General features: G+C 37.8%; 1 protein-coding gene across 2 annotated transcripts in view; it reads left to right on the forward strand.

The window, feature by feature from the left end:
* The window catches only part of SPO11 (SPO11 initiator of meiotic double stranded breaks), a 12,394-nt gene extending 456 nt beyond the window's left edge, over positions 1 to 11,938 (forward strand). The window contains exons 2-13 of one of the 2 annotated variants that reach the window (XM_040637852.1): positions 1,707 to 1,820; positions 3,391 to 3,479; positions 3,897 to 3,963; positions 4,193 to 4,301; positions 4,755 to 4,841; positions 5,545 to 5,581; positions 5,900 to 6,009; positions 7,139 to 7,238; positions 7,557 to 7,594; positions 8,541 to 8,617; positions 10,871 to 10,982; positions 11,481 to 11,938. In XM_040637852.1, the coding sequence (XP_040493786.1) occupies positions 1,707 to 1,820; positions 3,391 to 3,479; positions 3,897 to 3,963; positions 4,193 to 4,301; positions 4,755 to 4,841; positions 5,545 to 5,581; positions 5,900 to 6,009; positions 7,139 to 7,238; positions 7,557 to 7,594; positions 8,541 to 8,617; positions 10,871 to 10,982; positions 11,481 to 11,600 (1,060 nt within the window). In that variant the 3' untranslated portion in view covers positions 11,601 to 11,938. The remainder of the gene's footprint in view (positions 1 to 1,706; positions 1,821 to 3,390; positions 3,480 to 3,896; positions 3,964 to 4,192; positions 4,302 to 4,754; positions 4,842 to 5,544; positions 5,582 to 5,899; positions 6,010 to 7,138; positions 7,239 to 7,556; positions 7,595 to 8,540; positions 8,618 to 10,870; positions 10,983 to 11,480) is intronic. The other variant, XM_040637853.1, reaches the window with a different exon arrangement.
* The last annotated feature ends 4,836 nt before the right edge of the window (positions 11,939 to 16,774 follow it).

The following is a 16,774-nucleotide window of genomic DNA, read 5'->3' on the forward strand; positions in this document are numbered from 1 at the left end:
CTCCCCCCCCCCCCCCGTCTTCTAGAATGTTCCCCTTCTAGAATGTTCCAGGAGCAGCCCCACAGCGAGCAAGGCTCGCAGGTTTCCTAAGATTCTCAGAGGTCGGGGAGTTTAAGGTATAGTTTGGCTTTGTGTTTGTTTAAAACACAATTTTTTTGGATACAATTTGAATTTAAAAAGCTTTCAGGGTTGTGTATGTGTGTGAAGAGAAAGAGGGAAGATGAATGTTGGGAGTTCCCACTCAATCCGGGTTTTATCAAAATGAACAAGGAAGTGGTTGATAATGAGACAACGATTTACTTGACTTGGAGAGAATGTACACACATTTTAAGTGATTTATTTAAAATCAATTAAAGCAGTTGGCGGCTCGCGAGATTGGTTAGAGCCAGGTGCCGAGGAGACGGATTACTGAGATTCTCCAGCTACCCGGCTCGGAATCAGCTACAGAGAATATGTTTATGTTATTGACCATTCTTACTTAAAATGTTGGGTTGTTTTTTTTCCCCCCGGATCTTTTTTTCTGGTTTATCAGCAAAGTTTTTCAGCCTAAACAAATTACAGTCTTATTTTTAAGAAGACTAAGCCAACTACCAAAAAACCAAACCAAAACAGAAACACCACACACACACACACACACACACACACACACACACACACACACAAAAGTGGAAAACCTACAAGCAAACGGATTTTTGTGAAAGTATTTAGTTTGAGGGAGAACTTATGAGGGTGAGGAAAGGAGGGAATGGAAGTCCCCTGTTTAAGTTTCAGATGCAAATTAATCTAATTGTATTTAAGTTTGTCACAGTGTTACCTTGCAACTTTCCCCCCCCCCCCGAACTGGAAAAATGAATGAGATTTTTCTTTGAGTCAGTTTTTATTTCTCCGTGTTAGAAAATACTGATTGTTTTAAGATTTGCTTTCTGATAACGTGCATCTTCAAAGCAAGCTCTGAAGTTTCTGGGGGAATTAGAACGTTCTACATTCTGCGCATTTTCTAGATTTAATTTGATTTCCCTTCTTAGGCAATACGCTAATGGTATTTATAACTGAACAACATTTTTTGAAGCTGATGGCTTGTGAAATTAAAAGTCAGCTCGCAGAAAACTGGGCTAGGTTTTAACATTCTGCTGTAAAGTGGTGTAATGGTTGCCAAGTCTTTCCATGGTCGTGATTAAACTTTTTTCTCTTTGTATCACTAAAATTCAAAAGGGCAGATTGAAGGCATGAGATCAATCAGGGTGATGTGCTACAATAAGAAATATTTCTTTTGGAATATTTTTGCATTGCATTTTTTGGGAAAGAAATTAAATTCAAAGCCAATATTACATCATTTTTAATTAAAACATTTATCAGTAGTATTTCAAGCCAACAAGTTTGAATTTAAGTAGGATTTATAAATCATGTTGTCTAGTTATTAATATTGTCTAAAAGGAAGATATTACTTCAATTGTTAATTGTTTGAGAAGTAAAATTACAAGCAAATGAAATTTCTTTGCAAGTAACCACTATAAATACAGTTGTTTCAGTGCAATGCCGATGTCAAAATTTAGTGGGAGGGATCAGTATGGAGGTGAATAGCCTTGTCTTAAAAAACAACCAATGTAACAAAAAACCTACTTTCCTATTGATCTGGGGGAAATGTTACACATCGTAAAGGTCTAATTTAGAATTAAGATTGAATTATAGTGTGTTTATCGTTTCAGTTCTGAGGTTCTTGCATCTATAGAAAGTGTTATCCAAGGCATCATCTCAAGCGTGGCAAGGAATGAAGCACCCGCATTCACAATAGAAAACAGATCAAGCTGGGAAAATATAAAGTGGGCATTTTGCATTTTTAATTTTTAAATACAGTATCTATGTCATTATTTGAATTTATTCGAGTTAGAGTTCTAGTCTGATTTCATTCTTTTTACTGCTTTTGCCCTGCCTCGAAGGATTTAAGGAAGTTTACAAAATACATACCTCATAGGAAGGTCATATAAACTAGAAGTGGGCGTGAAAGATAAGGCAAAGGGAAAACAATGCTAGAAACAACAAATGAAGCGCCAGAAGAGGTTAGAATTCAAAATGCATGTGATAAAGTCTTACAGTTCTGCTAAAAACAGGCTCCAAACTGGGATCTAAGCTTTTTAGCACTCAAAGGGGGGAAATAGGACCAGTGGAATTCTGCAGAAATACCACAAAAGCAAACCACTTGCTCAGGGGAGTTACAACCAATCCTGATACTGGAAGGAAAAGAAACGTATCCGAACACAGAGCACATTTCAAATGCTCTTTCTCCTGGTAGATTGCCCCCTGCTAAGTCATGTGTCCAAAAGAGTAAAATCAGCCAATAGCTTTGTCAAAGCCCTCCAACCTGCTCGTAGCTTTTGTGTTTTTCAGATGCTCAGTCTGTACAATCTAAATCATGAAAAAGACTACAATAGTTCTCAGTAAGAGTTACAGAAACACAATAAAAGTAATGTTGAGTCTCCTTAGTCACTAGTATTCTTTTATGGTCAGTATAATTAATACAAACTGTAAACTTTTGAAACTATTTTGCATCATTTTGCAGAATGGATTTCATCAAGCCCTGAGGCAGCTGACACCCGGCCCATTTGCCTGGTGCCTTCTGCCACCTTTAGGACAGGCTTGGCAGTTCAATTTAACAACCTATTACAAATTGTTATTTCATTTAATGTAATTTTGGAGGTAAATCAGAAATATAACATTTCAAAACTTATTAAATTAAGCAAAATTAATACATGAGTAAATATTAAAATGAGCAAGATGCTAGTAAACTTGTGAAATATGTGAAAATAGTTTACATACACTAAATAGCACACATTATACACTAAATACACACACATCCACACATTATACTCAGAGGTATTTAATTCACTTATTTTATTTTATTTTAAGATTTTATTTATTTATTTGACAGAGACAGAGACAGCCAGCGAGAGAGGGAACACAAGCAGGGGGAGTGGGAGAGGAAGAAGCAGGCTCATAGCGGAGGAGCCTGATGTGGGGCTCGATCCCATAACGCCAGGATCACGCCCTGAGCCGAAGGCAGATGCTTAACCGCTGTGCCACCCTGGCGCCCCTAATTCACTTATTTTAAACACTTTATTTTAGTGCCTCTTTATGTCACAAAGCTGATTACCTAATTACTACCTGGAATTATCTAAGATTATAAATGAAGTAGTCCTAAATCTTCAGTGCCTCTGTTGAGAAAAAATACTTATCTGGAATTGTCTAAGATTATAAATGAAGTTGTCCTAAAGCTTCGGTGCCTCTGTTGAGAAGAAATACAGATTTAGATGATTTGAAGAAGAGTACATGAAGTGTATATTGTTTGGTGTTCAGAAGTTAATTCTTTTTTATTGCCTTTCAACAAAATGACAGGTTTGAAGATTCTGTGGGTCTTCAGATGGTATCTCATTGTACCACGAGAAAAATCAAAAGTGATTCACCAAAATCAGTTAAGAATTTTGGTAAATTAATTTTTCTTAGCTTTTAGTAACAGAATAAGTTTGGTTACCTTCTGGGTTTAGTTGTTCCTAGTTTAATAATTTTAGTTGTTCCTTAATAGACCACCCTTACACCTGAAATAAAGTTACAGAATTTTTCATTGTCAATAACCAAGGAAGCAGATTATAATTCCAAAATAAATTTTCAAGGTACATGATTCAGTAGAAAAGTATTCTCTCAATTTTGCTGTTCAGGGAGCAATTAATTATATTTGATCCTTCAGGAAATTATTACTCTGTATTCAGTACTTCTGTTTTGGAAAGATAATTTTTTTAATGTTATGGAAAGTAACTGGGGGTAGTTGAAATCCTTGATAGTGGTGTCTTTTGAATTAATGAGAGAAATGATGAGTAACTTGCTTATTGTATCTTATTTTCCAGCCCTGATTCTTAAAATATTGTCCATGATTTATAAATTAGTACAGAGCAACACTTATGCAACCAAAAGGTAAATACTTGTTTTGGTAAATTACTCCTTTAAGATGCAATGTGAGAGTTAGTTTGGGTTAACTCCCATTATGTTTTGAAATGCTACGTAAGACTAGACTATGGGTAATAAATTACTTTCTTTATATGTCGTGTTTCATCCACTTAAAGCTTTCTACAAATAATACTTCAATACTTGTCATAGTCAAAGAGAATATGGCTAATTAAAAATATACATTTAACTTTCACAGAGACATATATTATACTGACAGCCAACTCTTTGGTAACCAGACTGTCGTGGACAATATTATCAATGACATTTCTTGTATGCTAAAAGTGCCGAGGATGAGTCTTCATATAGTAAGTAGCATTTAATACATAACATCTTATTTTAAGACAAAAGATTTGTGTAAAATCATAACAGGAAAATAAATGTAATCTGTGCTTTGTTTTGATACTACATTTTTCTCATTATGAATTTAAATAACCTACTCTCAATATATTTGGACTAAAAGAGGTGAATTACTAAATATTTCTTATTCCTAAATATCCTTACATATTTTCTCCTTTACTTCTTAAATTCCAGTCTGAGCTAAAATACATGTAATCTGGCAGGTGAACGTGAGGATTGACTCAGCCGTATAGAATATGTTAGTGAGGGGCACCTGGCTGACTCAGTCGGTGGAGCATGTGACTTCTGCTCTTGGGGTCATGAGTTCAAGCCCCACATCGGGTGTAGAGATGGCTTAAATAAATAAACTTAAAAAAACATGTCAGTAAAAAAGTGTTCAAATATGGCTATTATTTTTTCAGTTATCTACATCAAAAGGTTTAATTGCTGGCAACTTAAGGTATATGGAGGAAGACGGCACGAGAGTGCATTGTACCTGTGGTTCCACGGTAAGCACATTGATGTTGTCACCTGCTTTACCTCCCTTTTAGAAACTTTGTTTCTGAAATGTATTTTATTTCCTGCTTTCTTACGGATTTCGGAGCTTATGATGTTCAAATAAAACTGAAGGGTGAATAAGCGTATGCTTTAGGAGGTCGTCCGTTACACAGTTTTAAAATACACCAGTTGTCCAATGTCATATTAAAATAAACAAAGATACGCTTTCCTTTGAAAAAAGTGCTGTTGTCTTCGGGTAGAATGTAGCTTGGCTATTTTAGCATGATTATTTATGTAATCTTTATACAGTTTCCTGGTTGGGAAATTGATCTATTTAATTCTGAACTATTTGCTGGGTTTTGGCACCTGGAAAGCCCATGGCACTAACCTGCACAGCCGTCTGGAAATAAGCAAGACGTCACCTGTGCGCTCTAGGATAAGGAGGGCTTTAATTCATCACGTCCTGCCGCATAAGCCACGTATCCACAAAGTTTCCGAGAGATTCTCACCTGCTAGGAAGTAGTTTGGGTGGCACATCTGTCTTCTTACTGAGGAGTAAATCTGTTTCCTACTGTTTCCCTACTGAGGAATAAAACTCTGATGACTGGTATATTCGGAGAAAAATGAAAATACGGGATTTTTGTGATACATTTTTAAATGTGGTTATACTTACTTTTTATTTAAAATAAAAACTCTCTTCTTTTGTTAACTTAGGCTGTTGCTGTGCCATCTAATATTCAAGGAATTCGAAGTATCCTTTGAGTGGGAAAAGTATTGAAGCTTGTAGAATGTTCATTCATTCATTATTTGATAAACCAACCTTTCATAATGTGTAACCATCAAGCTAGACCCTATAGTGGTCCAGATGAACACACATGGTTTCTGCCTAAACCTCCCTTTCTGGTAGGAGAGTTAGGCATCTAAATATGTGAACAGATGTCTATATATTTGAAGGTAAAAAGGAATATACTATGTAGCTGCTTCAGAACTGATTTATATGGCACCTCTATTTAGTTGGCAATTAAACAGAAATATTCTTGGCTTCGAATTATCAGCCTTAACATCATAGATTTAATTACAGATGCAAAATTTCTATTAATTGTAGAAAAAGATGCAACATTTCAGCGACTCCTAGATGACAACTTTTGCAACAGAATGTCCCCGTGCATCATGGTTACGGTATTAGATTATCTCCCTTTACTACAAGGCCACGACTAACATACTACTTTGGTGATTGGCAAGAGGGGTTTATAACATTATCTACAGCTCACACAACATTCTGTTATTGATATGGCACATTCTTTGGGGTGATAGAGTAAGAATTTCCAAGGCATTTATTTAAACATCCTCAAATCTGACTAAAATCAAGGTGGTGGTCCCAATTCTTTTTTTTTTTTTTAAGACTTTATTAGAGAGAGACAGAGCACGAGCCGGGTGGAGGGGCAGAGGGAGAGGGAGAAGCAGACTCCCCACTAAGCGGAGAGCCCCATGCAGGGCTTGATTCCAGGACCCCGAGATCATGACCTGAGCCAAAAGCAGATGCTTAACTGACTGAGCCACGCAGGCGCCCTTGGTGGTTCTAATTCTTAAATACTAGTGGTTTTCTAATACCACAGTGAGTTTACACAGGCTCTCAGAGTCACCCACATACCATTCCCCCACGGCTGCTGGTCTCAACTGTAATACGGTAACACTGGAGCTGCTCTGTGTTCTGCCTCCCGCAGGTTTGCGTGTCAGGTAATTGCATGAATTCCATCAAAGGGACCTTGTGATTCTATACACATATATACATGTATTTATATATGTACACCATATATATACGCCATATATATATATATATGCCAAGAACGGCAAGGAACACAGAAGCATACGTTGAGATGCCACACAGGCAGCTGCAGGCATCCGTGAGGGACGGGTAGTCAACTTCCCTCTAGAGGGTCACATGGGAAGAGTCGATAACACTGAAGTGATCAAGGACACCTGCAGGACTCAGGCTGAGTGACATGTGCGACGCTGCCTCTCTACGTCCCTGTTGGTAGATATGTCCAATTCTTATTATTTCTGTTTCTGCTGAAATGTTTCCTTAGAATTATTTCCCAGGACTGGGATAGTTGAGTCACAGTGATGAATGCAGGTGGGCTTTTTCACTCTGTTGTGTAGAATGTACATTTTTCACACTCCATACTAGTCTTCCACCTGAAATTGAAGGTGATCTAACTTTTCTAACTTTTGAATTACTGATAAGGAAAAGGTTTTGTCAGTTTCATTCTGCTGGAATTAAAATGCATAATTTCTATCTTGCTTTTAGGGAAAGGGGGTCCCTGATCTGAACACAAGACTTTTGGTCAAGAAGCTGTGGGATACGTTTCACATTCCTATTTTCACTCTTGTCGATGCCGATCCACATGGTGATTTGTCGTTGGATTGTTTGAAGTAGTTGTCCTAACTAAATCTTATTCATCGTACCTAAGATTGTGCTTTTTTGCTCTTAGAACACTTTCATAAATTATTTTAAAAGAAGATGGTCATTAGATTTACATTAATGACTGTAATCATTGAGGCAATTTATTGCCATTTTTGCCCCCATTGAACTGAATAGTTAGTTTTTTTATTGGCTGTGTCTATGAAAATAAAAGTTGCAGGTGTTAGGTAAAATGTGAGAGTGTACATGATCTAACCTGTAATGTACAAGGAGACTAACCATTAAGGTGACTTTCTTTTCACAGGCATAGAAATAATGTGCATCTACAAGTATGGATCTATGGTAAGTACAGAAAAGTATTTTTCCTTTTCCACTGTTGAGATAGTTCACATTCATCAGAGCAGGTGCTGCGTTCATTTCCCATCCCTAAGTTAGCTGAGGAACCCCCAAGTGCACTGGGGAGCTACTCTCCTAGTCTAGGGCCAATCTGTTTTAGTGGCTGTGATTCCAGCTTCTGGAAAGACCAGAGTGACCACAGATGACAGAGTGGGATTAGCTGTGGGCAACAGGCACTATTATCTTCCACTCTCCCAGCCTGCTGAAGTAACTGTGGGACCTCAGGGTAACAGCAAGGTCTGTTGCCAAATAAACTCTGAAAATTATATGTAACCTTGAATTCTGACATTGCCAATTCCCTTTACACCCACCATAAGAAAAAATGAAAACATCACCAAATTTCACCGCTAGAGTATGAACTACTTACCGTACGTCAGTGGTTCTCAGAGTATGGTCCCAGACAAGCAGTGTTGGCATTACCAGGGAACTTGATAGAAATGCACATCTCAGTCCCCATCCAGGCCTCCTGAATTGGAATCTCTAGGCTCGGACCCCAAGTGGTTCTGATGCATGATAAAGTTTGGGCACCACTGGTATACACCTTGAGTGTCCCTGACAGATATGTTTATATGACGTATATATTTAGACGAAAGGGATGGTGAAGCAAGATGTTAAAGTACAGAATCATGAGCAACAATAATTGCAGGTAAGAGAGTTTCATTTGTAGTTTCACTTTATATAAAATCAATACAGAAATACTAGAGCAGTTTTAAAACCTTCACTGAAAGCCCAGGTTAGCAAAAGTCTTGGTGATTTTCTTAGCTCTGTGGGCTCGGGGAGTGTGCAATCTTTCGTATTTATCCTTAGTAAGTAAAAAATGTGGCTGCAAAAACAAGGATGCTGATTTTCTGCAACTTAGCCTCACCTAATGTATGTTTCCTCTTTATTTTAGGCGATGTCTTTTGAGGCCCATAATCTCACAGTTCCAGCTATTAGATGGCTTGGTCTCCTCCCTTCCGATATTAAACGGTTAGATTAATTTAGTTTTAGTAAAACTAGTATATTTAAAATGATGACTCATAATATGTAACAATAAGCCAAAAAAGTGACTACACTGGAAAGTTCTTAATGTGTTTTTTTATATTGTCACTATGACTCAGGATTATAGAATTATGAATTAAATTCATCGATGTTTCTGTTTCAATTACGAAAATGCTTGAATGAATTTGGTTAACAGAACTTTCAGCTAGAAAATATTTTTTGTTTTACCTTTATGGTTAAAAGATTTTGTAATATTTATTTTAATTTTTTAATTTTTATTTTTTTAAGATTTTGTAATATTTTTATTCTCAGAAAGTGTAAGACATTGAATCTAGTTAAATGGTAATCGTTGACAACTTTGTTTGCCATATGAATCAATTTTACCATAGATTTTAAAATGTTAATTTTGTTAAGAAAAAAATCTCATTTTAAGATTGCTTAACATTTGGGAACCTAAATTTTGGCAAGTTTAACATATATGTTCATTACAGAAAAAATATCATTATGTAACAAGATAAAAATCACCTACTGATGAACAGCTTTATCCTTGTAGATTATTACTCTCTGTGCATAGCCATCACTTTTTCACAAAAATGGGATCATACTTTGTTACTTTGTAATCTGCTTCTCTCACACAACACAATGAAATCACTTTTCCGAATCCATGACCTCATTCTAGTGTCTTCTATTACTGAGCTCCAATTCTGGATGTACCAGTGTTTATTCAGCCAGTGCCTCGTAGTCAGACATTTGGGTGGTTTCCAAATCTCTGATAAATAGAGCTTTGATGGGCCCTCCTGTAACTAAATCTTCGCCTGCATGTTTAATTAGTCCCTTAGTCCCGAAGGCTGAATTCCCAGAATTGCTGGGTCAAAGGGTATGCACATTTTTAAGATTTTGACTGCCCTCCGGATAGGTTAATTATTTTGTTTTCCCTGGAGAGTGGGAGCCCACCTGCCCCTCAGCATAGGACATGATCACTTATATTCATCTCTGCTAATGTGATATTTAAAAATATTTTATGGTTTTAATTGGCCAGTGTGAATGAACTTAAACGTGTTTATAGGATTTCTTTAAGCAGTGAGCAAACCTTGGTACCTGCTCCTTGTTTCCTAAATTTGGAACATGAACAGGTTTTGGGTGATCGCCACTTCTTACAAAATAAGGGCATAAGAGAAAACATTTAGTTTTTGATTTTAGAATATTTACACTCCAGTGGATCAAAGTTTTGCTCCATTTGGTGTATGTGTCATGGTCAAAATCCCTTGGGGGTGATCTGTTTGTATGAAGAGCTTTCCTAACACAAACTCAGGACAAGTGATCTGATAATTATTAAGGTGAAGGGCTTGCAGAAACTCTAGCTGCAGCTCATAAATTCCATCAGTGCCCTCAGAGTCCCTCCAAGTAAATGGACAATGAAATTTTTAAAAAGTATGTTAGTTACACAAACACGGCTTCATGGGAAATCTTCTAGCCTCCCCCCCCAACCTACTTTTAATCAAATTGTCACCCTATCTGGTAGCTGCCACTGGCAAATGATCATAATTGTGGGGACATTTAAAAAGACTGTTTGAAACTAGAGCTCTCCTGGGAAAAGGATTCATGACTTCAAAAAGTAGTCTGTACACATAAATCCTGGACCTCTCCTGTCCTGTTTTTAAAACACACACCAAGAAAAAATTACAATCCACTTTTTTAAAAACTTAAAACTAGATAGGGGTGTGTTTATGTGTGTGTGCACACGCGTACGCATAAGTGAAAATAAGATAGTGATAGACTAACTTCCTTGGCCCAGAAAGTTCTCAGTGAATTACAGAGAATGAAGTGCTCAGTGCAACCTGAGATCCCACAGTGACTCTTGCTGCCGGCCACACGTACTCTCTAGCTCACTGCTTCGAGGCTGTAGCGCCCTGGGAGCCACAGGGCGTCCATACCCTTGATGGTAGTGCTATTGGCATTGTGTTTATTACCAATGTCTGTGTTCTTCTTGTCGTTGTCCTGTGTGTGTGATGGGAAGGGAAACAACAATTTAGAGCAGACGTCCACTATGAACTAGAATCCTTGCTGGTCTAGGACGTGCCAGAGCCTCTAAATTCTGGATTTAAAAGAGGGATCTGTGCTAATTTGCTTATCTGTTATTTCTGAGTTTCTTGAGTAGCATAATAAATACAAATAACTATGTGACCTTAAAGTTATAGGAGCGCCCTGTTTTTGCTGATTTTTTCATCTGTTGTTTTCTAGGTTAAATATACCTAGAGATACTTTAATTCCGCTGACAAAACGGGACCAGATGAAACTTGACAGTGTCCTGAAAAGACCTTATGTTACTTGCCAACCATTTTGGAGAAAAGAAGTATGTTTCTTTCTAAAATTCAAGTATTGTATGTTTCATTGCCGTTAACTTTCATAGTGGGTATTCACATAATATTTTGAAAATATCCTCCTTGAAATTTTATATAGCCAACAACTAATGTGAGTGGTGTTTGGCAGTAAATGGTTGTTGAAACACTGAATTGTGAACGCTAATAGATAAGATCAGATGGATGGGGTGGAACTATTTTTATCCTCATCATAGTTCTATGTGCATCGTCTATGGCTGTAGCATAGTTTATGGGGGGAAGAAGGAAAAGAAAGAAATTACATAAAGACCCCAGACCATTCCTAGTTATCGAAGACATCCATACTGGATGTTCTTCTGAGATTTTTTTCTGTAATGCTCTGGAATGTTCTGGCTGACCTAAAAGCTATTGCCCATGGTTTTTGAGAATAAAACAGCCTAGATTTACTAGTTTGAGTCAACAGAGTTGTAGCACAGGACTCGATCACGGCTGCTCTTTACTTTTATTAACAGATGGAAATAATGGCAGATTCTAAAATGAAGGCAGAAATTCAAGCTTTGACCTTCCTATCATCAGATTATCTTTCCAGAGTGTACCTACCTAACAAATTAAAATTTGGAGGATGGATATAAAAATACATCAGGATATAGCTTGTGACTGCAAGAGGGCTTTTCATTAGTTTTGTTTTCAGCAGTAGATACTGTCATGGAAAGAACATATATTCTTAATTCCGTAGAGGTAAAATAATTTTCCATTAATTATATTTTTTTGTCCAAACAATTTTCTTTAGAAGGCTTTATCCTTCTCTGTAGGCACTGAATTCTATCCTATGTTCTAAGTCATTTATAAAAAAAGTATACATTATTTGACTTCTAAATTTTATTTGAAAAAATATTGTAAAAATGCCATCAAAGTCTGCAGAAATATTTTATTTAACTTCTACAATGCAACTAATGTTAAGGCATGAAGTATCTTTTTAGTATCAAAACTAATAATAGCCTAAATTTGAGAAGTTGCAAATGAATTAGTGTGTCTAGCATTTCCTTTTTAGTGGCTTTCTTTCTTTCTTTCTTTCTTTCTTTTTCTTTCTTTTTTTTTTTTTTTTTTTGCCTCCATGGTGTAGGGGTCATGCCCTGTTTGTTTACTTGTGAAAGTAGTAAAATTTATTATGAGTAACTATTTGGGTTGATGCCGTCTGGAGCACTTAATTTTGTTTCTGAGTATGCTTTTTATTATTAACAATTTATTTGAAAATTTCTCCAGGGTTTTATCCATTCTCACCCCAAATCAAGTCCCCTGTCTTCCCCTCTAAGTCCATGTTATGAAACATGCTCAAGATTTACAGAAGCCTCTAATTTTAATAAGGTTTTTCTGTAATAATAAAGATCCGATCTTCTCCCCTATTAACCCTGTCTGAATTTTTCCAGAGAGGAGTCTTATGACTTTATTCTGTACTTTCAGCAAACATATCACTGTATTGAAGAGTTACCTGTAATTGTAAGCAAGGATATGTAGAGAACAGAAATGTTGGTGAGTTATTTTATCAAGATAGATGTTAGTAATAGTGGGTCCCCTCTCTGAGAACTTACCTGTGCCAATCCCTGCTTACACATTATCTTACCTCCCCCAAGGGCCCTGTCAGGTCTGTAATTACATCCATAGCTTACAGGTGAGAACACAGGGGATGTTGCTTGTCCAAAGCCATGTAGCCAGAACGTGGCAGAGTGGGGACAGTAAGACTGTGTACCTCAAGAGCTGGACCAGCTACTGAATATGAGGGGCCAGTGCAAAATGCAAGTGTAGGGTCCTCGTTCAAAAGTTATTAAGAATTTCAAGACATTAGCAGAGAATTAAAGTGCTCATGGGGGGCTCTTGTTAGCATGGGGCTGGGCATGACTGCACCCATGAAGCTGGCCCTAATCAAGAGGTTCTGGTGAATATTAAATAAGGTCATATAATAAGAAAAGAAAATACTTGTATAACACCTACTATGTGCCACGTATTTTTCTGGGTGCTTTTGAACATTCACTAATTTCATCTTCACAGACACACTCTGAACTCGGTACTTTTCTTATTAGCCCCACTTTACAGATACAACAACCAAGGTACGGGAACCTGTACTTTTGCTCAGGAACTTTTCCCAAGGTCACATAACTACTAAGCAGTGGAGCTGGGACTTAACCCCAGAGCCCGGCTCCACGGCTCGTGCTTTAACCACGACATTGGTACACATGAAGTGTGTTACGTGGCTGAGGGGGCACACTGCTTCAGAAACGTCTACAACTCTTCCTGTTGGCTAGCGGTCAAATCAGGTCCCCCTGATGCCAAGCCTATAATGTCAACAATTCTGTTATTTCCCCTGGTCACGTCAGAACCAAGTATTTCATTCTGAGAATATTCTGTGGAACTATCAAATTGACTTGTGAGACTATCCCAGATTGTAAAGACATTTTTATAAATCACAAGTGTTTCTTTGAATTTATACCATACTTCTTTCCTTAACATCTAATATCACTGAACTTTGACAAATTCTGGGAAGGAGAACATCATTAACCTAGAAATAAATGGTCAAGCTGCAGATGTCTGGATTGGGACATTCTATCAAAATGGGAAGTATCTATAATAGTCATTAAAATTTGAAAATAAACAATTTTTTGAAAAAAATTTGTCATTAATATTTAATGACATGATAGTCATTAAAATTTGAAAATAAATAAACTATTTTTTGAAAAAAATTTGAAAGGGGCTTGCAGATACATTCAGTTTAGATAATTACATTCAAGTTTGTGATTGGAAATGTACTTAAAATAATTTTCATTTATTTGGGAAAAGGAAATGGGAGAGCAAAATGCATTGCTGTTTGGCTTTGCTGCCTCTCTTGGATGCAGATGAAAACCTAACGTTAGTAGCTATTTGGGAACCATCTAGAATTCTAATTCTCAAGAGATATTTCTAAAAATGATTGCTGTAAAATAGATAACTATTTAACATGGCAACTGACGAGATATCCCCTCCACCATCATCTACTGTGTTCATTTTTAATATTTTCATAATTTTAATTAAGAACATTGGTATTGGAATTTGTTTATAATGAAAGTGAGTAAAACCTGGTGCAAAAAAAGATGTCTAGAGAATTTGATTTTTTCCTTAAGAGCTCATAATCACCCTCATAAAATAAAAGCTTTTGTAATATCCCCAGGTTTCTGGGAAATTTAACTGTTATCATTGATGGTGCTAAATGATTTGAGAAGTCATGATTTCATGGAGAAAGAAAAAACACATTGCAGTTTCTACAAAATAGAAAGAACGTTCCAGGATTTCCATCTATGACTTCCTTTAGCTGGAGCATCTCCATTGAACTGTTTGACAGAGGTCCCTGTTCATTGGTGCCGACAAGAACGGATGCTAAGAACACTGTCAAAGCTAAACCACATGCACATGTGCACTAAAAATATTTGCAGCAGAGTGTTTTTGTAGCAAAATATTGAGAAACATTACTTCTGTTTGGCCTTGGGATCAGCCTTAAGTCTGTATCCCAAGGAAATAATCCTATAAACCCAAGCCAAAGGCGCCCTCTGCTGGCAGAAGAAGCTCTACTGTTTTCTCAAATCCTCCCTCTTGAGGGGCATATTTCTTTTCCTTCCTTCCTCCCTCCCTTCCTCCCTCCCTTCCTTTCTCCCTCTCTCTCTCTTTTTTTTGATTGATTGATCGATTTAGAGAGAGCAGGGGTAGGGGCAGAGGGAGAGAGGGAATCGTGAAGCCGACTCCCTGCTGAGCAGACCTGGGGCTTGATCCCAGGACCCCCAGGTCATGACCTGAGCCAAAATCAAGAGTCGAATGCTTAACTGATTGAGCCACCCAGGCACCCCTGGGTGGATATCTCTTTAAAATATTTTCAAGTCATAGTTTTAAGGAATGGGGTAGAAGGGTCTGAGACACAGCAAAAGAAGTTGGGTAAAACCGTGAGAATTCCTGTGTGTGCCTGAGTACTACTTTTCGACAAAAATCCATTCTATATCATCAGCTTTGGATGCCCCCAAGCCCTTGTAAAGCTGCACTTCGTGTATGCTCCTTGGCAACCAAGCTCTTTACAAAGCCTTAACATATTAGAACTTTTAAATTAAAATTTCAAAATTAAAAATCACTTTAAATGAAAAGGAATTGATACTAAGCTTACAAGCACATTTAGTTTTTATTCACCTAGACACAGAATATAAATATTACCTTGGGTAAAAATTGCAGAAGTGTTGGCCAATGCGAATGAGAGCCATAACCGAAATTTAATTTTAATTATGTTTTGTTTTTGATCATTTTCACCTATACTTTATGGCTCAATAATTATACCCATGCATACAGATTGTTTTGATCCCCCTTCTTATTTCTAGGGGGCCGAAGTGAGGTGACGCTGCAGTCTGCCGTCTGTGGAGGTGTGGACTCAGACTGTGGGGAAGGGCTGTTGCATACCAGTTCCCCTTCTACTCACTGCCTCTGTGACTGGGACAAGTTACAATCTGGCCTTGGTTTTGTCAACTGTAAGATGGAAATAACAACAGTAATACCCCTGTAGCGTCATTGTGAGGATTAAATGAGATAATTTGTGTAAAGTGTTTGAGTACCACTGTTCAGAAAAAGTCAAGGAGTGTTAGTTGTTACATTTGGGCATGCGTGCTGCTGCTTTTCTTCCCCTGATGGTATATGCAAAAGGAGCTGGTCAGTTTTATGTCCCTAGACCGTAGAAAGAGTCTTTTAAAGTATGCTGAATAACCAGTATTATATGAGAATCTGTATCATAATGGAGGTTTCTGGAATATTCCTCAGGCATGGAAAATAGAATTCAACGAATATTCATTTAAAAGCATATATGTGTAGGACACTGTGCTTGGTGCTGCAAAGGATATGCATGGGAGTAAGGCATAACGTTTACAATCTCAGAAGCTAGACAAGGCAAATACTTGTGCTGTTTTATGAGACAGAATATGATAAGCACGGAGGGGGCTTTGAGAGGTTAAAGAAGAGATGGTATGAGATGATCCATCTGGGAAAGAATGAGGAAAGGTGTCGCTGAGGAGGGAGTACTTGTCAGAGAGGATTCCAAGATTACGCTGGTGGAGTTGGGTACCCGACAGACCTTTCTGGCTCCGCTGCTTAACAGCTGTGTGATGTCTGACAAGTATGTTATCTCTGTTGGCCGCACTTTCCTTTCTATAAAATGGAGATTACGGTACCTACTTTGTAGGGCTGCTCTGGAAATTACAGGAGATGGAACATCCAGCGCTCAGGAGAGCTATTATTACTATCACGATCTAGACTAGAGGTTCTCAATCTTGCCTGCATCTTAGAATCACTTGGAGCTTATAAAAAACTATTAATTCCCTCTGTGCCACTGCAGACCAACTAAGTCAGAAATCTCCATGAGGCCCAGGCAGCAGGGCTTTACGAAAGTTCCTCCAAATGATTCCAGATACCTCATCTAGATTCTTGGTGCTCGGCTAGATTCTTGGGGCGGCGAGCTCAGCTGGGAATTTGCTAGAATGTGAGTTCTCAGGCCCCCCACCTTCTGAATCTGCATTTTATTTATTTTTTTAAGATTTTATTTATTTATTCGACAGAGATAGAGACAGCGAGAGAGGGAACACAAGCAGGGGGAGTGGGAGAGGAAGAAGCAGGCTCACAGCGGAGGAGCTTGATGTGGGGCTCGATCCCATAACGCTGGGATCACGCCCTGAGCTGAAGGCAGACGCTTAACCGCTGTGCCACCCAGGCGCACCAGAATCTGCATTTTATAAGGAGGTCGGGGTGGGGGGGG

This window comes from Ursus maritimus, unplaced genomic scaffold (assembly GCF_017311325.1).
Source record: "Ursus maritimus isolate PB19 unplaced genomic scaffold, ASM1731132v1 scaffold_22, whole genome shotgun sequence".
Classification (NCBI taxonomy): Eukaryota; Metazoa; Chordata; class Mammalia; order Carnivora; family Ursidae; genus Ursus; species Ursus maritimus.